Here is a 24782-nt window from a genome sequence, read left to right on the forward strand (position 1 = left end):
AAAATGAAATGACAAATATAGAAGTGTGTGTGTTTATAAATAAGCAGCTGGTGCGTTCTCTTCCTATCTTTTGCATTTTGGTTACACTGCACTTTTCAACATTACAAATCAAATACAAATTTGATGTTAATATTTAACACCAAAAGAAATGTTTCAGGGGAGAAAGGGGGACAGGAGAAAAGGCAATCTACCAACCACTCTCTTCTTCCATGTTATCACCATTCAGTGAAGCAGTGGCACTTGAAAGAAAGACTATGTAGACTGCACTGTCAAAATGTGTATTCAAGTGCAGATGCTAACTGGGTTTTGTTCTATAGTATGTGCAAACCGTTGGGAATGTATTCAAATATATAAGTGTAAAAATACGAAGATGCCTTTTACTGAGCCAGACCATTGGTCCATCTAGCTCAATTTGGCTTACACTAACTGGCAATGTCTCTCCGGAATTTCAGACAGGACTGGCTCCTCCTCCTTGCTTACAATTGTATGTTCAGTGGTACCTCAGGTTACATACACTTCAGGTTACAGACTCCGCTAACCCAGAAATAATGCTTCAGGTTAAGAACTTTGCTTCAGGGTAAGAACAGAAATTGTGCTTTGGCAGCGCAGCGGCAGCGGGAGGTCCCATTAGCGAAAGTGGTGCTTCAGGTTAAGAACAGTTTCAGGTTAAGAACGTTAAGTAAGTAACCAGAGGTACCACTGTACTGTTTTCTGTTGGCATCTGAAGACCCAAGGGCAGTGGGTACAAGCACCACCCTTGGCACCTCTCCCACATAAGGACTTTAAAAACAACTCAGCAACAAAAAATCCTTTCTGCTTCCATGAATTTCCTGCTACAGTCTTCATGACAGTTATTTCCCTGTAATATGTGAAGTTAAAGAAATGTGTAGTGCTTAGAAGCTGCTAAATGTTCCTTTCAGTATGCACCTGCGTGTCCTCTGGCTATTTTTGACACCTGCTATCCAAGAAAGCTATGTACACAGCTATATTATCCGTACTAATAGAATAGCAGGTGAACTCATTGGGATGTGGCTTCATTGATTGTAAACATAAAAGCAGCCCCCCACTGCCAGCTTTTTGAACAGCAGGACTATATTATATTATGAGAAAAAGAAAAGAAGGGCAACAGTGTTCAAATCTCTCTGAGACAGTGAGCATTTTCAATAAGCATTTGCCAACTGTTCAGTGAGAATCAGATCAATTCTGCCATTAAATTCTTAATGAAGTGTCATCCCAAGCCCTTATATAGTTTATTGAAAAGGAGGATGCAGTATAAAAGTGACATTGAGTACCTCGGTCAAAACAAATGCAAAATAAAAGCATGCCCTGACATAGGATAGTAAAGCAGCTGGAGGAGGAGAGGACAGCGCATAAAAAAGAACTGTGAGTGGAGAGGAGCCCTTTCCGCATCCCCTGGACTCCCTGGGGAACTCAACAAATCTGCTGTACCTGGAGCTGGGTGTAGAGAATGCAGCTGAATGGGACACAGCTGTGGGCAGCCTGAGGAAGTACCATGCACCTTTTTGGAAGGACGTTCAACTTCTGAAATGTTTGCATTCCAAGGCGTGGCTTCTGATTGGCACTTCTGGGTTTTCAACGTTCAGGAGCTAAAACGTTCAGGAACGGAGCAGTTCAAGAACCGAGGTTCCTCTCTCTGTATGTGTGTGTGTATAATGTATTTGTAATATTTTGTTTAAGTTGTCTGTTGCTGCTTTAGATTTTTGTACACTGCTTAGATATATTTTTAATACATTAAGCAGTATATAAATTAAATAATAATCAAAATAGGCATTCTGCAACTCTAATGGATGGGTAAGCGGCTGCTCGTGGGGCTGCCCCGGCCGTCCGTGGAGCAGCACAAGGGTGTGCCGGGCGGTGGGGAGTGGCAGAAGAGGCCGGCGAGTGCCACCCCCCCTCCCCTGGAATCCAGGGCACCACACCCCCATCGTCCCTCCCTTGCTATGCCACTGCCCCTAAAAATGATAGTACTTTGGAATATTTGCCGAACTGTCCTTTATCTCTAAGCATACAATGGCACGTATCAGCACTTGACAGTTACATGTTACAAAGTTATTTACAACCACTTTGTTTCACTCACATATGTTTATTATAAACGTAAGGTTAACATAGCACAAAAAGATAGCAAAAGCAATCTTGAAGCTTAAGGCAACTCTTAAAGAGATGAGTTTGAAGATGATGCAACTCTTGTTTAAATAGAAATTATGAAAAAATATCAAATTGCATCAATAACTTAAAGTTTTTAAGTTTAGCAGGTCTGCACTAGCTAGCACAGGGAGAGGGCTTGTGATCTTAATGCCAGCATTAAGACATAGTGGCCCAGTTTGGACAACTATCTTGGCTCAACAAGTCAATATGTGAATGAGTCTATTGCCTGGGCACACAGCACCTTTGTTCCTCCCTTGATGATGCAGGTAGTAAAACCATGAAACCTGTAACTATCATTTCCTGGTTTGGGCAAACAGGGAGATGATGGTTAACTAAAATCTTCCTGGTTTGATATCCATTACTGCAAAAAGAGGAGCAAAGGGGCTGTGTGCATGAGCAAAACATCTATTTTTATATTGGGCTATTAAGCTGAGATATGATCATTCAAACATGGCCATTAAGTAGCCAAATTCTAGATAATAGGGGGGAAAGGTTATTTACACACAGACAGCGAAGGTTTATATGCAATAGGATAATTTGTATACTCATGATTTGAAACTACTATCAGAAGTAATCAGGAAACACCATACTATTTGAAATACAAAGAAAAGGAACATCCCTGACAAAAATGGAACAGCAACAGAAAACTACTTTTTGGACCATTCTTTCTTCACTGGATAAGGAAAATGTGCATGGAAAAAATATTAACATGAGCAACTTATTTCTATTTAATGGATCTGTTTGGGACAGTGCCTATGGATGACTGTAAGAGTATTTAAAAAGATTCAGAGTTGTCATATCCAGGGAAGTTGTTCAGATATTTGTAATTGTTATAAGTTCAACTACCAGCATTAACAAGGAATGTTGCATTCTACTCATATTAACACAGAAAATGAATGTTGTGGTTTAAAGTCTAAAATGATAATTTAGATTAGATTGATGTTCACGCCACATAACAAATGGAGAAACAAAACTGGTTTGACACAAGATTTGGTAAACAGTACTCTTGAGTAATATAATAGAAAAAATCAGGGACTGAAGTGCAAAAGTGAACAATCCTTAATAATTATTTTCTCCAAATCTTACGCTACTGGAAAGTATAACAAAACAAAACAAACAAAAAAGCAAACACCAAAGGCAACTTTGGGCCAATATGAGACTGTTTTGCATACAATTCAAACGTCTCAATTCATATTTTAATCTAAGCTAAAGAATAGGATACAAAAAGAGTTAAGCAGCTACTTTCAACATGATTGTATTCAAGATATCAGCTTCACCCTCAGCCATCATAGACTAATGTCAAATGTAATCAGAAAGATGGAGTATCCCATTTCAGATTTTTACAGAGTCCCTGAAGAGCCATACTGCAATGAGTTCCAATGAGTTTCAGCAGGTTATCTGAACTACATTAACTACAACTAGTAACTGCAGGACAGAATCTACAACAGAACGTGAGGACAGATTAAAATCTCATTTAGACATTTTGCCATCTAAAACATTAGCTTTAAGTTAACAATCTTTCATGGTGTATTAGAGTGTGGTTTTTTTTAAGTTTATAAACATGTAATTCAGTAAATCAATTGACAACACTGTTACTTGGTCTAGGCTGCATAATGTAAAAATAATAAAATGTGTTGAAAGAGAAGAGAAAGTGCATAAAAAGACAATACCACAAAGAATATGTGTGTAAAAGCAAGAACACTATGACAAACTTCCAAAAGCCCATATAAAAATTATTTTGAAAGTTTTTGTTTTTTAAAAAAGTCACAAAAAACTTTATTCTGCAACGTTTGACCTATTCTGAAATGAATGAATATTACAGTTGAGGAATTGTTTTTATAGCTGCATTAATTGTTCTTGTCACTAAAATAGTGCCAACAAAATTATAAGCTTGCATAGAGAAACAAGAATTTCAAATTCCCATTGGCAACATGCTTAAAGAAAAGAAATGCAGATAATACAACACAAACATAGTGCAAACCATGGCGGGACATGATAGTTTGGTTGCCGCAGGTCAGGGAATAGACTATAGTATATACCCAATTATCACAGTTTCTGGTCTTTTAATTCCATCATTTGCCATCAATTCCATCATGGCACAGCCGTTGTTCACTTAACGCAGTTTGAGATCATCGCCACCTCCTAGGGTTGAGCCAGGACTAGGGTCTTGTTGCCTTCTTGCCTGAATTAAAATGGAAAGGAGAAACAGAGTTAAAATGTATTGAATATTTTAAAGCAAAAGATGGTTTCAAATGGTGTACATCAATATTCATTCTAAACCAACACTATGAATATTTGACAAAAATGGTCCTCTCCATCCACATGCTCTTCCCCACAATTGCCATGGCATGCTTTTCTTCAAATCAAAAAGGGCTCCATAGAGCTAGCAGGGCTGGCTCTCCCAGCTGTTAAAAGGGTTAGGATATGAGGTGGCAGCCTTAACCCTGGGAAAGGGAAGAACAAGCTTCTCTGCCACTGCTGTCACTCGGTTGTAAGCAGTTTCTACTTACGCCACAGGAATGGAAATTGTACTTTTCTTTTTAGTGGGGGCATAAAGACCATTTCCATGTACTCACCTTCATCCCAATATTCTAATATAAAAACCAGACCTTTTGAAAACCTGTAGAAGTCATTTATTGGCTTTGCTGAGACAGGAATTTATAAATCATGAAGGAAACAGTGGCCCAGTTCAGTAATAGAGGGGAAACCAGTGGTTCCCCTTATGTCTGACCTGGGCTAGTATTGATTCTATTCAGAAAGGAAAAAAAGAGGAAATTGACAAAAACTTAAAAAGGATGCATTTACTAAATGGCAAGTGACATTTTTGACAACCTGCTTTCATTGAAAAAATGAATTTCATTTAAAAAGTTAAGCAAACATCATTAAGCAAAACTAGAAAATAAATAAATAAATAATTTCTCTACCACTGTGATTTGAGAATCACAGGGCAGTTTACAATATAAAAACACAAAAATACATAACATAGTAACAAATAAAAACAATACTCTCCCAGTTTAAAATGACATAGATTATTTAATTAGCCAAAGGCCTGGGAGAAGAGGACTGCTTTTGCCTGGCGCTTAAAGATACAGTATACAACGAAGGTGCCAGGTGCCACTCCTCTCCCCACCCCACATCTGCTCTTGAGGATTCCCCAACCTGCTGGAATATATTATAGGGGCAGACTGGAAGCTGAAGGAGGGAGAAGAGAAAAAGGAAGTCTGCTGTGCAGGTGGGATGCCACAGTTGTATATCATTCTTATATTTGTATCCCTTTTTATACCCACAAGAGACTACGAAAGAGCCTCAAAATAAAATCGGTTGCAGCATTTTTTCTGCATACTACAAGGAGCTGCAAATGTCTCCTTCTAACAGTTGCACTCTTTGTGGGTAAAGAGAAGTGGAGTCTGCTGTTTGTTATGACTATTCCTCTGGCCTTGCCAGATAATCATAGACAAGGTCATGGGAAGCTGGCCCCAAGAACAAGTGCTCAAGTGTTTATATCAGGCCCAAGCCCACCAAGGGCCAGTGGAAATCTCAGTGAAGACCGTTGTCAACACTGAAGCTGCACAAATTGCCTGTAAGGAGTTTGACCAGTTGCCAGCAGAAGGGAAAGGATTTTCTGGCAACAGAAGGGACCATAAGATTTTGTCTGTTTCCTCATGCTTTGTTCTTTATTTTCCTCATCCTGTTAATGAAAAACCTGTTAAGGAACAACTCTGGTGGTCTTCATTGCCCATCTGAATCCTAAAGTACCCTTCCCTTAGGAAATCTCTCCCTGCACCTTTTCTGTAGCCCAAGACTGTGCTGAAAACCAAGATAACGTGTTTGTGTATCATATTAATGTTTTTTCTTTAAAAAAGCAAACATCTCTATATTATTACTACATGGCAGAACTTCAGATTGATATAGGCACATATTTTTCTTGTAACCTATTACTTCATTGGAATATTTGGTTCTCCGTGTTTAAGAAGTTGAGCCCCCTGATCTGGTGGAATGCATCGCATCATACCATAGAACCAAGTTTTACTGTAAGTTTCCTAAGGGAAAAAATACCTTGGGACAGGGCCTTGGTAATTATTATATACCAACTGGTCCTCAGTATTTAGCAAAAAAGAAAAAAAAAAGAAAAAAAAAGGGAAGAGAGAGGCAGCACAATGTAGAGATAGTTAAAACACATCTCAGTAACATAAGTTGAACTAAAAAAGGGTTCTACTCCTGCTAGATCGTGCCTGTTAGCCAAACTCCAAAATGTACATTAGTAAAAGCACAAAGACCATCATAGGCATCTAGTTATGACTGGACATTGTTTGGCACCAGGTGAGTTGTCTTGTGGGGTCCTGAATGTGGCAGAAATTTTAAAATGATTTTTAGTTAAATTAACTCTCAACCTGCATATTATTGTCTTGGCTACCTCAAAATGAAAAATTATGAATTAAATGTTTAAGCGATTCAAGTTAGCAAAGCAAGTAAATAAGGCAAGATTCCATATATACAAATTAAGCTTTAGTTCTGTTAAGCTAAATAGTGTTTTACAGACAGTTCTTTGTTTCATGGTCTCAGTGTATGAAATTCAACCTCAGCAACTTCACTTGGTTTGTACATACTGTTAATCAATTTTCAGCATGAACAAAGAATCCCCCATGACCCAGTTCAGGGCAACTCCTGCAGATGGTGCTGGCTGTGTCATACAGGCAGATTAGGCAGGTAGCTACCCGAGACACACAATTTAAGGTGCTCTTACTGGAGTTCTTTAGCTTCTTGTGCTTCTTTTAATGTGTGTGGCTTTACAAACAAAGTAAAACCCAGAATTCTCTGCAAAACCACAGAAAATTCAAATCTGTTCTCTCAATTTGTACATAAATGTCATTGCCCCACTGATGTGGGGAAATGTCCAAATCTGTACTAGAAGTAGATGATGTGAGGCTAAGGGCTGCTTTTTATATGACCTTTTGCTATCCACGAGAGATATGAAGAGTGTACTTAGATATAAATCACTACTTAAAAGGAAAAAATTGCGACTTTCATTGTAACTGTCATTCATTTTCAATTGACACCAAACACAGCTTTTTGTGTAAGAAGCAGGTTTTTGGTGCTGTTTCACAAATAGCAAAGAAAAACTGAATGAAAAGGTAGTTCATATAAGGAAACTTTTTTCAAAATGCAGTGGGAAAGAGAATAGACAGAGGCTACAACCATTTTGCTAAGGGTATTCAAGCACTGGAATGTGATGGTGATGGCAGATACATACTGCAATGTCAAATAACTTGAATTGTATCACAGTAAATTTCAATTTGACATTTCTTTAAAAATGCAAAATAAAATATTTACAGATATACAGTGTTAAGTCACATGTATTAGCATTTCAAAACAAAAGCATTTCTGTTTTGTTACTGAAACGCTTTGGGGGAAAATAAACATCTGTGTTACTTAAGCAGAATCAAGGTTTCTCTCACACATCATGGCAACAGAATAGCACAGCTTTATTTGTTTACGGCTGCAATCCAACTTTCCTAGGAGTAAGCCCCACTGAACATGTTGGAACTTACTTCTGAGTAAGCACACACAGGATTGCACTGTAAAGATGTTCTCTAGCAGCAAATGGTATACATAAAAAGTGCAACTGAATACCATACTAAGAAACCCTTTTACATTTTGTCCAAAATCAATGCTGAGTGTGGTATAATGCAGATCAATTTTGCAAGTCAAGCAATACTGTAATATAAGCAACTTCTTCCAGTCAATGCAGGTTAGAAAGAGGCTGAGCATCAGCGAGACAGTGACTGACAGTGATCAATAGTAATTATATATTTATAGCATCTCCACCAGACATGAAACAATACTTTCTCTACTGAAAGTACATTTTATCCTAGTGGGGAAAACCCATAAGAAAGGTAGGATATTTAGCTGCCTTTCATAGACATAAAGATATGATACTAGCAAAACTGGAAAAAGTATTAGGTGACAAGGATTCAATTTTCAGCTACAATTTCATGTTGTGATAAAGTTTCCTTATTAAAGGAAATGGCCAACTGGTTTTTTTCCAGTAGTGTAAAGCATGCAAAGTAATGTTTCCATCACCATATATTGTGATGTGAGATGCCAGCTTCTCAATCTCTCAATACAAAAATCCATCAAGGGGTAAGACATTCTTATATTCATACTCTCGACTGCGTTCTTCTTTCTGATGCCTCTAGGCTGCATGTTGAAAGCTTGCTTTCCTCCTCCCCTAGACAAAACTGGTCCAATGAAAAGTGTCATCTGAGCCATTTTGAATTCTATTTCTACAGCTACTTTTATTTGCAAAACTATGGGTGTTTTTTTAAAAATAATTCAGAGGGGTTTGTTTCTAGTATTCTTGTGACATCTTGAAGACAGTTCTGGCATAAGCTTTTGTGGACTGAAGCCTCCTTCATCAGATGCTGGAAGTGAAATCTTAGTTGGCAGTTATATGCAAAATAAATTACAGTTAGCGATAATTATAACATTTAATTTAACATACATTTGTTAAACAGGCACACCTTTAAAGCTTTGACTATTATTTTGGTTGTTTTTACTAAAATTATACAAAACACTAGGATAGGAAAAGAGTTTGGAAACTTTAGTGACTAGCACATTTACTATCTTTCAACAAAAGAAAACAACTTTTTGTCAAATGCTCTTTATGCTGGGGTAGAAGAGTGCTACCACAATATTAACAAATACACTGGGAAATCTCCTGTCCATGACATCAGCCAAAAGTATAAACAGTAAACAGAGCATTTGTAATGTTCTTGTCTGAACTGATTTGGACATTTTGCCATATTATGTTTATTGAAGCATGACCAGCAAAGAATCAAAGATGCTTTGTTGAAAATGATTTTGTCATTCATTTTTATCATCCTTCCTGCTCTCAAACTGTCAACCTTCTGTCATAAAGAACAGCTATCAAATAGCACAAGGGCCTAATATTCTTCATTCTGTACCATGAAAAACTCATTTCAATGGCTTGTATAAAAATTGCATATTAAGCAGATGTATGCAAATATGCTTATTTTGTGCAGGCTTGTCCATAAGGAGAGACAGAGAGATATGCAAAGTACTTTTAGTTCAATTCTCAATCCCTGCTACAGAAATTGAAGGATGCTGGGTGAGGTGTTTAGCATAAAATTCTAGTTTGCCCTGCAGTTCCAGAAATGTTGGACTTTGTTTAAGTTGGTGTATTATGCAATTCTTTGAAAGGGCAGAAAAGCAGCAGAATAGGTACCAGCTGCAGAATTCAGTGGCTGAAAAAAGTCTCAGCTTCATTTAACACAGATGTGTAAACTTAATCAATAACTAATATAACTTATTTGCTCAGGGGAAAAAAACTTTAATTGGCTGCTGTAATTAGAAAACATTTTTCAAATAGTTTCAAGCCATGTGCTATAACGTGTTTCCATATTATTTCTGTGTTGTACATCTATTTTCTCCTTTCCAGTAAACACGTCAGTCTTGTATTTTTTTAAAAGAGACTTGATATTTTATACAAATGTTATTTGAACATGCTCTTATAATTTTATTTGTGAAATCTTTCACTTATGCAAGATTATAAAAAAATGTTTTTTGCAGTTTCTTGAAGTGGTAATCAACAATAGTAGCTCTAATAAATCCACAACCGTTCAGCTTATTTATACTTTAAAATAGATAAAATAAAATTCAAAATGTGACTGATTATGCTTGAATGATTCACTAAGAATTTTTTGTTGCATTTCTTTGCAGATGTAATAATCTACTGGCTTCTTAATAGTTAAAAAAATGTTGCACAGCATGTTATAAAATAAAGGAACATCTTTTCTAGGAAAGAAAGCTGTATAAATAAAGAATAAATTCTGATCATTTTCATATGCTGCTAAGGTTTGGCTGAATGCTTCCCAAGGGCTGGCGCCTCTCTTTTGGTAGGGGCAGACAAAGTATTGCAAGGGTTTCTCTGTCTTCATTGAACTCAAATGTGGTATCTATTAAAGCCATTTAAACTATGCATGATTTAAATGTGTGTGTGTGTGTGTGTGTGTGTAGACTTTGCAGCAGCTCAAGGTATGATTTATAACAATGAGACTTTCAATCTTCATTGTTCCAGACTTTAAGTGGTCTACTTTGTATATGTATGTGAAAAAAGTAATGTTTCATGGTTAGATTTTTTAAAAAGGAACTTTTCTGTATCTTCCCTCTTTGAAAATAGAACCAATGCTGAAGCTAGCCAAGATAATCCCTTCATTTACTCCATGATCAAGACTACTTTTAAGAATATATTAAATTTGGGGGGAAATGAACAAGGGAAAAATATTTAATTTGGTTTTGAAGTACATATTTTTAAACAAGTATTACTTCCCATGTATGTATGTATGTATGTATGTATGTATGCAAATGTGTATAACTCCCAACAAAAGCAAAAATAACCCCTCTCCCCAAAACACATTTTAAAAGGCCATAGATTATTAGCCCAAAATGTTTCAACAGTGAAAGAAAGATGTGACAAACTTTATCTGGCAGGGAAAACCACCCTGGTTTTCCCTGCCAGATAATCTGACAGACTTAAGAGAAAGAGGGGTTTTTGCCCTTCCAGACCTCAGACTTTATTATGAGGTAGCATACCTCTGCTGGATGAAAGAATGGATGGAGCTAAGAGATACCAACATTTTAGACTTGGACAGTTTTGATCTGTGTTTTGGATGACATGTATATCTGTATTATGACAATCAAGGGTGCACAAAGGTGTCCATGTCATAAGAAGAAGTATATACACGGTTTGGCAGAGACACAAATATGTTTTAGAGAGAAAAACCCCAAGATGGGTATCACCAACTGAGGCAGTCTCAGTGATAAGGTTGAACATGGACAAGAAGTGGGCCTCTTATAAAGAACTCATAGAGTTTAGAGATGGAGGAGTTCACCCAAAAAAAGAGAAGAGATTTTGGATCATATTATAGATTGGTTTTAGTACTTTGAGGTGAACAAGTTATTTAAAAGAGACAATAAGGAAAAGGGATTTGCGGAAATGAGTTCAGAATTTGGAAAAATTGTAATAGGAAAGGATGGTAAACTAATCTAGAAAATTTATAAACTGCTACTGGAGTAGGAGACCAAAGATGAGATGGTAAAGGTGACAATGACAAAATGGACAAAACAAAATAAAAAAATTCTTTCCAGTAGCACCTTAGAGACCAACTAAGTTTGTTCTTGGTATGAGCTTTCGTGTGCATGCACACTTCTTCAGATACACTGAAACGGAAGTCACCAGACCCTTAAATCTGTTTCAGTGTATCTGAAGAAGTGTGCATGCACACAAAAGCTCATACCAAGAACAAACTTAGTTGGTTTCTAAGGGGCTACTGGAAAGAATTTTTTTATTTTGTTTTGACTATGGCAGACCAACATGGCTACCCACCTGTAAATGACAAAATGGGCCATAGATATTGGTTACAACACAGAATTGTCTGCATGGGAAAAATTATGGGGGGAAACCATGAATTTCTCTGCCTGCTATCTTATTAAAGAAAACCCACAAAATATTATGTACCAGTCGTACTTGACATTCAGCAAATTAGTGAAAATTTATTAAACAGGGTCTAATTTATGCTGGTAGTGCCATGAGGTGGAGGGAACCCTGAGCCATACGTGGCAGTCGTGTAAATATGCCATATCAAGTTTGTTTCTCTCATTCTTGTCACAGCAAGAAATGTTTCTGCCATTTGTATCCAGAATATTAACACCAACACAACACATATATAATCTGAGTATATCAAATCAACTTTATCAATTCTGCATGTAGAATAATAATCTTTATAGTAGATGCATGTTATGCGTATTTCAACAGATATGCACCACATTTGCCTCTTTATCCCCATTGCTCTATTAAAAAAAAACCTCTTGCCAGTCTACTATACCATTGATAGTACAAACTTTGGTTCTTTATTTAACAATGTACACACATAATTCAATGCAAAATTCCATCATATGCAGTAACTACTGTGGCACATGCAGAAATAGGGCACACAGTCTGGATTACTTTGTCCAAGAGGTGAAAGTTAACAATGCTGAATTAGATCATTTTAAATTAAAATATGTTTTAGCTTTAGGGATTCTAAGATAAGCAGCAATGTACTTTCAAATGGCAAAATTGCACTGATTGAAGAATTTGCACCCTTAATGTACTAATAGAATGCTTTTAACCCAAACAGGATTCATTAAAATGACAACATCAAAATAAAACATAGGATTTTAGCAACATGCTCCAGGCAGTAGTTTATTGAGAGAAAAAAAATCTAGATTTTTGGTAGAGTACTAACCAGTAACTGACAGCAGCTGTGAAACTCTCACCTCCATTTCTTCCCGATGAGACCTGTCTCTGTCCTCGAATTCACGAGTTCTTCTCCGAGCTTCTTCAAAAGCCTGCTGTGCCAATGCATCTTCCTGCTACGAACCAAAAGTACAGGGTCACACAAGAAGCACCTTTACACTGATTTGGGGGGAAAACCTCTCCAATTGCTCACCTCTAGACATAATATTTAGGCAGCAGTGGGCTGTGGCGTGGCCCTCCTAACACTGACATAGCTTACCTATATGGGGCAGGACTGTGATGAGATTAAAACTGCATGAGCACACCTGCATGAGCACTGCAGTTGCTCTGTTGGTATACCTGTGCAGTCCTATCCTATTAATGCTAGTATTGGGAGGGCAGCTTTGCCCCACTATATGGGCAACCACTGGATTTAGGTGACTTTATTTTAAAGAAACAGAGCAACTGATCATGCAGAATCATGAAGAGGAAGAGGGAAATCTCTGCCTCTCCCTGTCCTCTGCACTGGTACTGCTGGCTCCTGCTATTTTTATTTTTTATCCATCATAAAGGCAAAATCTTTCTTTAGTTTATGAAGGCCCTGGCAGAGATTATGGCAACCACAGGGTACCTCCTCAAGCAGGGCCAGTGAAAAGGAAGCCCACCATGCCACCACAGAAGAAGCTGCAATGACCCTCACTTCCAGAGGCATGACCTCATGTGCCTTATGGCAAAAGACTTCAGGACACCTATCCACTACATTCTTGGGGAAATCATTCCTATATCTCTGGAAGCCACCAGGCCAGAATAGGGAAAATGGGGCATCTACCAAAGAAACCTTGAGCAAAGCCTCTTAGGAGCCAAGCCCAAATAGCACATCCCATTAGGTTTGGCCCACTCCCATAGAAATGGTCTTCTTAAAACTGGAAGGAAAGGGGACATTCGGCTGGACATCAGAGGTAGCCCTCACTTCAAATACTTCCTCCTCCTCAGCCTCCCACCTCCCAAAAAATGCTTGGGTAGAGAAATCATCAAAGTTTTATGGGCATTACAGAGAGTACCGAAAGCCTCAGCAGAAAACAGGCAAGGAGGAGCAGCAGGTGCTGTTACATCGTCATCAGTCAACAGCTCCCCCTTCTCCCTGTCTGAGGACAAAGGGAAAATCACCCTTCCTCAGACCAGTTGGAAGCTATGGGTCTGCTGCTGGAAAAGTTTGCTGGTGTTGCTGCTGGCCAGTAGGAGCAGGCATTTGCCAATGCTTCATGGTTAGCTGAAATGGCACAGGAAGGGCCTGCTGGATAGTCCTAGTGTTTCTCCTCTCATCATAGTGACTCAAAACCATAGAGACTACCAGTTCAGATGACTAGAGGGAGCCCTGTGCTTTTTCTCAGAGCACCCATACCATATCACTAGAGAGGGAAGAAAGAAGAAGAGGACATGGTGTCCTGCTCATCCTGAAAACAGGAAACAGGACCAGATAGTGCCTGCATTGGTAATATGCCAGCTGAGGAAAAAAGCCTGTGCCATAAAGAGGCCACTGAGTGAGAGGGTGATAGGAAGGGGCTATGTCATCAAAGCACCATTAAGAGAGGTAAACAAGAAGCTCTATGTGAATCTTCTGCATGTGAGCAGAGGATAGCACCTTCAATAGATAGATAGCTATGCTAGGTAAATAATGTAACATAACAAAAGTTGATAACTAAGACTCACTAGAAAATATTGGACTCTGAAAACATGTTAGCATGATGTACTTAAATTAGAATTGCAATATAATATGCAAATCAGAAAACAAAAAGAGTAAGTCTAGAAATACCATCCACCGAAGTTACATCATATTTTCAAATATAGGAATTGTAAACTTTCTAAAGAAAGCATAATCTTACCACCATAAATTCTTTTGAGAAGAAATTTGTTTACAAATAAAACTCTCTGCAAAACTGCTGTTGAGTTCTTTGAGAAGGCTATTTTGCCAGAAGAAAATATTGTCTATATTAAGAGTAAAATTCCTCATAATCCCATTGATAAAATGCTAATATAGGAATGTCATATTTTTAAAAATGCTAAACTATTTCCCACCAAGTTTTAAAATTTAAAGACATTTCTAAATGTTCTTCAGACCATTTATTTCTAATAGTTGCAGTGAGGTTGTTCAAGTTTCTCCTGCTCCTCCCCACAAACTAATTGACCTATACTGTATTATACAAGTGAAATTCTCTTGCACTTTTCCCAGGCAGAATTACACCATTTCTTTAACTTGTCTTTTTTAATAGTTTTTTTTTAAAATAATCAAAACTTTTAAGCAACATTTGTCAAAGTACAGCATGCTACATTCAGCATTATGATATTCCTTTAATTGTGTGGCTTTGCAAAGATGTGCAGGTTAAATAAGTCCTGCTCCAGAGAATCCAGCTACATTTTAATATACCAAGGGACCAAGTACATTAAATTTTAAAATAAAATGTCTGTAGTGAGAGAATGTCAAATTGCCTTTTTTGCCTAGGGCACTTCCTGCACCCTAAAGCTATTTTGTGAAATGATGTGGAAGAGTTTCCCCTGTGGCCTTGCTTAGTTTTAATACAACCATCTGTCAATCAATAAACATCAGCTTAGGCCCAAGCAGCATGCACTGAAGGGCAATGTGCAAATTTTTCATTAAGGTCTACTTTTAAGTAGCAGCTCCATCTCTCCTTGGCAATTTTTATGTTGGAACAGCATAATACAAGGTCTTTCAGAGATGCGATTTTTTTAAAATAAAAAAATCAATATCTTTTAATAGAGAAGCAAGACCTAAACAGCTGAAAGCAGGATGTTCAATAAAAGGCCATAATTAAATAAAAGCCTTCTTTTTCTAAGAGAAGAATTCATTTCACAGGTAGAAGCTGTTTTACGACTTTTAAGTGAAATAGATGTGAACTGCACAAATATTTTAATTAGTAATTAACTCCAAACTGAGGACATCATAATGCCATTATACAAATCTAGGGTATGAACAGATTTTGGAATACTGGGGTATAGTTCTGATTACTTCACTTGAAAAAAGATACTGTAGAGCTGGAAAAGGTTTAGAAAAGGGTACCCAAAACAATCAAGGGGATGAAGTGACTCCCCTGTGAGGAAAGGTTGCAGCGTTTGGGACTTTTTCATTTAGAGAGAAGTTGAGTAAGAGGTAAGATGATATAAAATAGGATGCAGTATGGAGAAAGTGGTTACAGAAAAGTTTTTCTCCCTCTCTTATATCACTACAACTCGTGGACATCCCATGAAGCTGGTTGCTGGAAGATTCAGGACAGAAAAAAGGAAGTGCTACTTCATACCATGCATTGTTCAACTATGGCAAACAACTTAGATGGCTTCAAAAGAGGATTAAGCAAATTTATGAAGGAGAGGACTACTGACTGCTACTAGCCATGATGGGTATGTTCTGCCTCCACAGTTGGAGGTAGCAATGCTTCTAAAAATCACTTGCTGGAAAGCAAGTTTTTGTTCTGTGCTCAAATCTGCCTTGTGGGTTTTCCATGGGCATCAGGATGCTGAACTACATGGGCCAGCAGGCTCTTCCCATGTAATTATATTCAGACAATTATTTTTCTATTACGAAAACTACTTATTGTCACCTGTGAGCCTTGCATCTGCCACTGTTTCAGTTTCTAGCATTTCATTGGATGAAAAGAAGGAGGAGGTGAGGAGTCAAGAGTGCTAGGTTAGTTGTGAAAGCTAGGTCATAGACAAAAGAGGCAGTGGCCTGGATAAAATATGCATGGATTAGCTACATAACTAGAGGAAAAAGAGGTGGTGGAGGGCCAAAGCGAATGAGATGGAAGCATCAAAGAAAAGCCTAATACAAGGTCTAGGTTAATAAGAGGCTTTATGTTGCTGAATTTTCAGGGTTTCTTAATGAAGAACTATCAGTTATTACAGACAAATGCATGATTAGTTTAATAACCAGTAAAGTACACCATGACTATTCAATACCTCAAGTGCAAGTGAACCTACCAAGTAGGTATAAGCAAGCTTCAGTTTTCCTTCCATTTAACTACAGAATAAGCAGGATGACTATGGAACTAGAAGGCACAGGGTTTGCATTCATTTTAAATTATGGACATGGAAGATCAGAGTCAGAAGTGCAAAGGGGAAAAGACAAAGAAGTTAAGACCAAAGGCAGACCTCCTAGAAAGGACAAGGGAAACTGAAAGAACATGGCAGGTTTTTCTACTCTCTACTATCTTATTTTCTTTGAAGGAAAACAGTGGAGAGTGGGGAGACTTCTTCCTTGGACCAAAAGGCAGATCTTGAAATATGCTGATCACATGTGACTGAAGATGCAACAACTAAATCCAAACAGTGATCCTGCTTACAGGTATGCTTTCAATTTCTCATTATATGATTTCCCCATCCGAAGTTATAAAGTACTGCATAGCAAAATTACAAATTCTGCTTCACAATATAACTGAGATTTGGGAAGTTTGAAGCTCCCTACTTTACCTGTGCCCGTTCTTCATCAAATTCTAAGCAGCCCATGCCATCTAGTCTTTGGAGATCTATCCAGCCTTTCCAAATAACACAAACACCATTAAGAATCATAGGCGCTTTTAGGTAGACCTGAAATATAAGAAGACATATACTGATAATGCAGACTGTATCCATAGGCATGAATCAACACCCATGGTCATTATAGGTAAGCCATGGCTGATAATTCACTGTGAATGCGAAGTTCACTCTCATTTCACTCCTCCCTGTTAGTTATAAACTATGTCTCTTAACTTAGTACTCCTTGTGAAATGAGGATCATAGTTTGTTTCGTTCAAACAGACCATAACTAGTAAGCCAAGAATGAGCCTTCATAAACTCTGCTAAGCCAAAGATCATAATCTCTTGCTCTTGCTCAGTAGTGAGAAGGAGTGAAGTGGGGATGTTCTGTGCATCCATGGCTTACTAAGACATGCAAACACACTCTATATTCAATTGTAATTTTGTTAGCCATTTTGAGCGTACCAGTGGAGAGTGTAATATAAAAGCAAATAAATAAAAACACATAGTTTTCAACATTGTATTTATTTGTCACATTGAAAGCCAAAAGAAACCTCATACCCATGGTAGCTTCAGTCAGGGCTGACCCAGTCACTGAATGTAGTATGTCTGTACCATGACCAGGTCACCAGATTCTAAGCTCCCTCCTCCTTCCTTGCTGTCTGCCTACCTGTTCTCCCCTTACTCTGCACCAGCAGAGGTACTAACTGTCACCACCTCTAGTGGCAGGTGAAAAGCCCAACCAATATGACCATGGTAGGTTTAATATAGCAGGGTCTACCTGGAAAAGATGGTGCCAACCTAAAGAAGCAAATTGTTAGACCTTGTCATGAGTTTTTTCAGTTCAGTTACCAGATATGTAGTGGTGGCAGCAAAAGAGGCATGAGAGGAAATGGGCAAATAAGGAAAATAAAATGACCACCGTATGGAGTGAGGGAGAAAAGCATCAAAGAAAAAGGAGTATGACTGAAAAGAAGGGAACCAATGGTGGAGGAAGCGTTTTTTCCAACCAACTTGCTCCAACCATTGTAATGAAGTCTTTTCAACCCGACATAGATAGAGATTTATTTAAATCATGAGTCACATGTGCCAAATTATTTTAAGCATAATTCCTTAACTGCCAACAATGAAGCTAGCTTCAAATCCTACACCATAATCACACAACAGTTAATGTTAACCATTGTTAAAATCTGTGTAGACATAACAATAAATCAAAGTTAAGGATAGCAGGGGGTGATTTGCATACTAGAGAGGGAACAGCTGTGGAGAAGGGAAGAGGAATAGAGAAAATCCCTGTTGCATTAAGCAGTGGTTATGTACTTTTATGAGCCTTAAAAGGGTATTCCCCATTTTCACTATATCTAAATATTGTTTTAACCTGATTAGTAGCCAGCAAGAAAGTGACCAAAACAAGCTCTCTTACGCAATTACTCATGGAGCTATCTATTTTTTTCTCATCTGCTTTCCATAACGCTATTCTAGATGTAGAACTACCATCATGAACACTGCAACTTCAATCAGCTTCAAATATGTGACACCTGGTAGCACTAAAAATGGTCACTGAAAGCAGTGAACTTAGATTTTGAATTTATACAATTTTTTGCTCCTTGCAAATATCATACAACTATGCAAATATACTATGCACATACAAGTGGCCACATCATTTTGCCAATTAGATTTAAAGCAAAGGAATTCTTAGTAGTAAGCAAGAATCATGAAATAAACAAGTTTGTGAGGAGAGTATACTTCTAACCTTTGGACATTACATTTTCCCAAACTGCTCAAATCTTGACTGTTTTACTGAAAGAGCTTATCCTTGCAATGAGTTTTGGCACAATAAATGATGTTCCCAGAAACTGCTTGTAAGTAAAAATTCTTGCTTCCAAATATTTGCAAAACAGTCAAGGTGACACAGCTAAGTTACCCCAGGCTTAAGCGCAGAGAATAAAAAGTAATATAATTGCCTTGCTGAATCAGAGCAGTTAATGTAGTTCATAACTATGAAACCTATTTTGTGAGCCCAGCAGGGTTTTAGACATTTCTGTTCAACATCCTCTACATCTGGGGCAAAACTGCCTTTGAAACCAAGTGGAATTTTAAAACTGGTTTGCTTAAAAAAACAAAAACAAAAACAAAAAAACCTGGAAAAGTTGTTCAACTGGGGGAGGGGGAGAAAAAAAAATCCCCATGTTTCCTATGAGAACCTATGCAGCTCTTTGGCTCCCAGTCTCTGTTTCAAAGAGCAGCCAGCAAAATACTTCTAAGTTTTCAAAACATGGAATTAAGATAGTGATCATTCCTTGCTTTCTTTAGCACCTAGATTTCAAAGGTATATATGCATCCTATGAAGATTGAGATTCTCAAAAATGTCTCCAGTGCTGGTTTCTATACTTTTTTTATCTTGACTGCATCAGAGGAAGAGAAACTAGATAATGTCTCCCAGAATCTTCTTTTACTACCACCTCTGCGGATGAGTGGAGCCATTCTTGCTTAAAACCATCCAATGAAAACACTTGGTTTTCTAAAGATGGGTAGCTTAAGGAGGCAGCTCATTTCTCTTATTTTTTTTCCAGACCTGCAGGATAATATTCAAAATGTGTATTTTCAAATACAGGATACATATTATGAGATCAATTCCTATGAAAATAATTGCCAATAGATCTGATTTTATTATTGCCAACCATTCTGAGAACAATTATGAATTAAAAGCAGCATATAAACATCTAACGGCCTCGGTCCAGTATACCTGAAGGAGCGTCTCCACCCCCACCGTTCTGCCCGGACACTGAGGTCCAGTGCCGAGGGCCTTCTGGCAGTTCCCTCGCTACGAGAAGCCAAGTTACAGGGAACCAGGCAGAGGGCCTTCTCGGTAGTGGCACCCACCCTGTGGAACACCCTCCCACCAGATGTCAAAGAGAAAACCAACTACCAGACTTCTAGGAGACATCTGAAAGCAACCCTGTTTAGGGAAGCTTTAAATGTTTAATAGATTGTGGTATTTTAACATTCTGTTGGAAGCTGCCCAGAGTGGCTGGGGAAACCCAGCCAGATGGGCAGGGTATAAATTATTATTATTATTATTATTATTATTATTATTATTATTATTATTAACTGATATACATTTCTGAAAGCAGCATGCTATTCAGTAATTTGTTAACATCTGCAAATACCCAAATTTATATGCCACCATTTCTCCATTTATTTATTTATGGTTATTTATTTGCTACATTTATACCCCCCTCCATATTTCATTCTCATACCAGCCCTGTAATATCAGACTGAGAGACAGTGACTAGGGTAAAGGCATCCACTGAACTTTATATCTGAATGGAGAGTTGAACTCTGGTCTCCCAGCTTCTAGTCCAACACTTCAAGCACTACACCAAACCATCTATAGAGCTATGGTTAATATCTCAGGCTGCAACTATTATGGCTGATGTTTGCACAATGGAGTCACATTCAAACAGAAGTTTATACATATGTAGCCCAAAACACATTTTTGTTGTCGTTTAGTCGTGTCTGACTCTTCGTGACCCCATGGACCAGAGCATGCCAGTCACTCCTGTCTTCCACTGCCTCCCGCAGTTTGGTCAGACTCATGTTGGTAGCTTGGAGAAAACTGTCCAACCATCTTGTCCTCTGTCGTCCCCTTCTCCCAACAACAGGGTCTTTTCCAGGGAGTCTTCTCTTCTCATGAGGTGGCCAAAGTATTGGAGCCTCAGCTTCAGGATCTGTCCTTCCAGTGAGCACTCAGGCCTGATTTCCTTCAGAATGGATAGGTTTGATCTTCTTGCAGTCCATGGGACTCTCAAGAGTCTCCTCCATCACCATAATTCAAAAGCATCAATTCTTTGGCGATCAGTCTTCTTTATGGTCCAGCTCTCACTTCCATACATCACTACTGGGAAAACCATAGCTTTAACTATATGGACCTTTGTCGGCAAGGTGATGTCTCTGCTTTTTAAGATGCTGTCTAGGTTTGTCATTGCTTTTCTCCCAAGAAGCAGGCGTCTTCTAATTTCGTGACTGCTGTCACCACCTGCAGTGATCATGGAACCCAAGAAAGTAAAATCTCTCACTGCCTCATATTTCTTCCCCTTCTATTTGCCAGGAGGTGATGGGACCAGTGGCGGTGATCTTAGTTTTTTTGATGTTGAGCTTCAGACCATATTTTGCGCTCTCCTCTTTCACCCTCATTAAAAGGTTCTTTAAGTACTCCTGACTTTCTGCCATCAAAGTTGTGTCATCAGTATATCTGAGGTTGTTGATATTTCTTCCAGCAATCTTAATTCCGGCTTGGGATTCATCCAGTCCAGCCTTTCGCATGATGAATTCTGCATATAAGTTAAATAGCAGGGAGACAATATACAGCCTTGTCGTACTCCTGTTGCTTCTCAAAAATCACGAGACAGCAATCAGGCTACTCTATAGGCCAAGCTGGCTGTCAGCTTGGGCAGCTTTACAACATGATGAGAAAATGTATAGAAGAACGGGCTAATTGCTATTAGTCATTGCTATATATTAACTGCAGTATCAAGGCAGCATATCTCTGAATACCAGTTGCTGCTTTTGGGTTTCCCATAGGCACCTGGTTGGCTACTGTGGGAACAGAATGCTGAATTAGACAGGACTTTGGTCTGATCCATCAGTCTTCTTGCATGGCAGGTGGCATGAACCTGATCTCCATAGTTAGAGACACACCTGCAGAAGGAATTAAGTGACATTAACAGGGCCTAACAATTAAGTGAAAATATATATGGTAAAATACATTTTCGGAGGCTTTCCTTTAACTTGTCAGTAAGGAGGTTGAAATGAGATATGTAGTATGTAATACAGATTACGCTTTTATATTTTGAGTGGGAGTTAAATCCCTGTTTGCGTTGCAACAGTTGTGAAGACAGCATGAAAAATGAGTTGTGATTGTTTTGAAACTGATCCTGCCAGTAGGAGCATTAAATGTCTGCCAAGATCAGTTCAGTTCAATTTCTAACTGTGCCTCTCTCAACAGGAAAGTTATTAAGAAGGGAACTTTTTTACTGATGCAAGCAAACAAGACTGGAAAGGGGGAGGGAGCCTAACAGTGAAGCATGCTGATAATCTTGTTATTATCAGATTATTATGCTACTAATACTTCTGAATAACCATACCTGCACTCCTTCCCCACCTCTACATGAAAACACCTGCAGCATACATGGGATCAACAGCTATAGGTAAGGGAGGAAAATGGGACAATTCCTTTGTACAAATTATCCCCCTCTGTGGATCCAGAGACAAGTGGTGGAGTTGCTATCAGTTCTAAACTATTTCAGTCAAATGTCCATGCTGCAAACAGCAACAATATCAGTAGGCCACTAGTTATGTAGTGGTTAGTGTGTTGGACTAGGCCCTGGGTTCAAATCCCCACTGGATAATGAAAATCACAGGGAACCGTGGGCCAGTTACTATCTACCAGTCTAACCTACGCTCACATGGTTGTTGTGACGACTGAATGGGGAGGAGAACCATGTAAGCCACCTTGAACTCCTTGGAGAAAAGGTGGTATTTATATAAAACAGATAAATTGCTCTCTCTCTGTGTGTGGTGTATGCTGAACTCAATAATGAAAAAGAAGAACAAATGGGAAGACAGAACAGACAGCCTGAAGAACAAGAGGAAGGGGAATTAAATACACTTGACACAAGAAACAAAGGAATGGAGTAACAGACAGAGCTACTGACTATGGTGAAAAGAAAAAACACATGCAAAAGAGGGAGATTAATAGGTTTCAGAGAAAGAAAGTGTGTGCCATGATTTCCAGTGAAAATTGGTTCACTGAAAATGATTTTTTTTTTAAAAAAACCACTATCTTTTAACAAAAAAGCTTTATTATAATTAAATGTAGCAATACAGCTCTCTTCAATTAATAAAATAGGCTAATGAACATCAGAGGTTGAGTTATATATTTCTGTTGTAGAGTACTATATACATGAAGTCTAATTTTAACGGCCCAAATGACCTGAGACAGCTTGCTAGAATGTAGTGAAGAGATAAAAAAAACAATTTCCATATTACTTATTAACACATTTAGTGACTTACAACATCAGCAAAGTAAGAATAAAGTGAGAATACAAACATGGCCAACTATAAGCCCAGTCAGCACAGATATATAGAGCAGCAGCACAAAGCTCCAGTTACCCCTGTCCAAATGCCTTCTGGAAGAGCCAAAAACAACCATCATCATTATCATTATCATCAGCAGCAGCAACAATACAGTAATAACAACAACAGAGGCAAGGCAAGCCTTAAAAATTGCAATTAAGAGTCCGTATCATAAAGTCCACGGCTGAGTTTGCATTTGCAGCAGCCAAATATTAGAAATTCATCTGGCTGCAGATATTTGAGAATTGTAGATGTCTTGATTTCTTTTGAATTCCATGATTTTCCATGCTCCTGTTTTATTTTATTTGATGCTCTTACATACACTCTGTTGCATTTTTGTGTCTGAAGGACACATATTTTCTGATTGTTTTAGACAGGGTGAGCTCCTGTTGCTCGGTCCACCTAGCAGTTTGAAAGCACGTCAAAGTGCAAGTAAATAAATAGGTACTGCTCCAGCGGGAAGGTAAACGGCGTTTCCGCGCGCTGCTCTGGCTTAGTCATGCTGGCCACATGACCCGGAAGCTGTATGCTGGCTCCCTTGGCTAGTAACGCGAGATGAGCACCGCAACCCCAGAGTTGGACACGACTGGACCTAATGGTCAGGGGTCCCTTTACCTTTACCTTTATTGCTACAAACTAGAATATATTGAAATGTGTGTCTCTTAAACTGTAGAATAATATTTTACCCATCCCTACTGTGATCCCTTCTCAACTTGAAATTCCTGTAAATTTCTTACCAGTTGTAACAAGTGCATAAACCACCTCTAGTAAACCCTTGCTCTGACTTTTTTCTTCCTCCAAGCATCCCTTTAAATTATGCTATTGTAATTTCCTCTGTCAGGGAAAGTAGGGGGGCACATTTTGTAAGAAGCAAACTGTCTGCTGTTATTGCTGAAGCGTTTGACCACATTTCCTTTTTTAAGATAAAAACTGTTTCCTCTCCATTTCTAAGCCTATTTTTGGTTGCAGCTGTCGTATCACTCACCATGCCAATTTAATCTTTTAAAATAAACTAGCTATCAAATAAAGTTACCTGAACACACATCCAAATCACTATAAGCCACTGCCCAACAGTTACTGCCAAAATGAGGTAGTAGTTTTGGTATATCTCAAAAATAATTAGCCAATGAAAATGTGTTTTATCAGGGTAAAAACAACTTTGTGCAAAGTTGTTTTAACAATTCATTCTTCATCGGCTACATCTGAGGACACTCTTGCAATATGCCGGTAGGTGCTTAATTCTGTTAATCAACGAAGACACCTTAATATCTAACTTCCTAAAGATTGAGATGAGCTTAACTCTAGGTTAAATCTACCTAAATCTCCCATTGTATGGATTGCAGATAACCTACAATAAAGAGAGCGATTACAAATTCAAAAGAAGGAAAATAATGGTACATAATGATGATGATATTTAATTAATGGCATTGGCAACAGTATTTACTCTTGATTATGATCATAAACAGATCTAAATTACAAAGAAGCCTGATTAGAATATTTTCAAATCAGATTCCTCCCCCCCCACAATAATTTAGCAAGTCAATTTAGGAAGAATTTGAGGAAATCTCATAAAGAATGATGAACACCTTATCTCATCAAGGATATATGTTACAACTGGAAATACCAATGTGGGAAGGAACAAGCAAATGTATAC

At 38.2% G+C, this 24782-nt stretch overlaps 1 protein-coding gene across 4 annotated transcripts in view; it reads right to left on the minus strand.

The window, feature by feature from the left end:
- Positions 1-1996: 1996 nt before the first annotated feature.
- Positions 1997-24782, minus strand: part of CBFB (core-binding factor subunit beta) — a 43769-nt gene continuing 20983 nt past the window's right edge. The window contains exons 4-6 of one of the 4 annotated variants that reach the window (XM_033157259.1): positions 16946-17062; positions 12505-12597; positions 1997-4348 (exon numbers count right to left, since the gene is read on the minus strand). In XM_033157259.1, the coding sequence (XP_033013150.1) occupies positions 4280-4348; positions 12505-12597; positions 16946-17062 (279 nt within the window). In that variant the 3' untranslated portion in view covers positions 1997-4279. Of the gene's footprint in view, positions 4349-12473; positions 12601-16945; positions 17063-24782 lie in introns of all 4 variants that reach the window. The other 3 variants (XM_033157261.1, XM_033157258.1, XM_033157260.1) reach the window with 3 other exon arrangements.

The sequence above is a fragment of the Lacerta agilis genome, chromosome 8, assembly GCF_009819535.1.
Source record: "Lacerta agilis isolate rLacAgi1 chromosome 8, rLacAgi1.pri, whole genome shotgun sequence".
In the NCBI taxonomy this organism is placed as follows: domain Eukaryota; kingdom Metazoa; phylum Chordata; class Lepidosauria; order Squamata; family Lacertidae; genus Lacerta; species Lacerta agilis.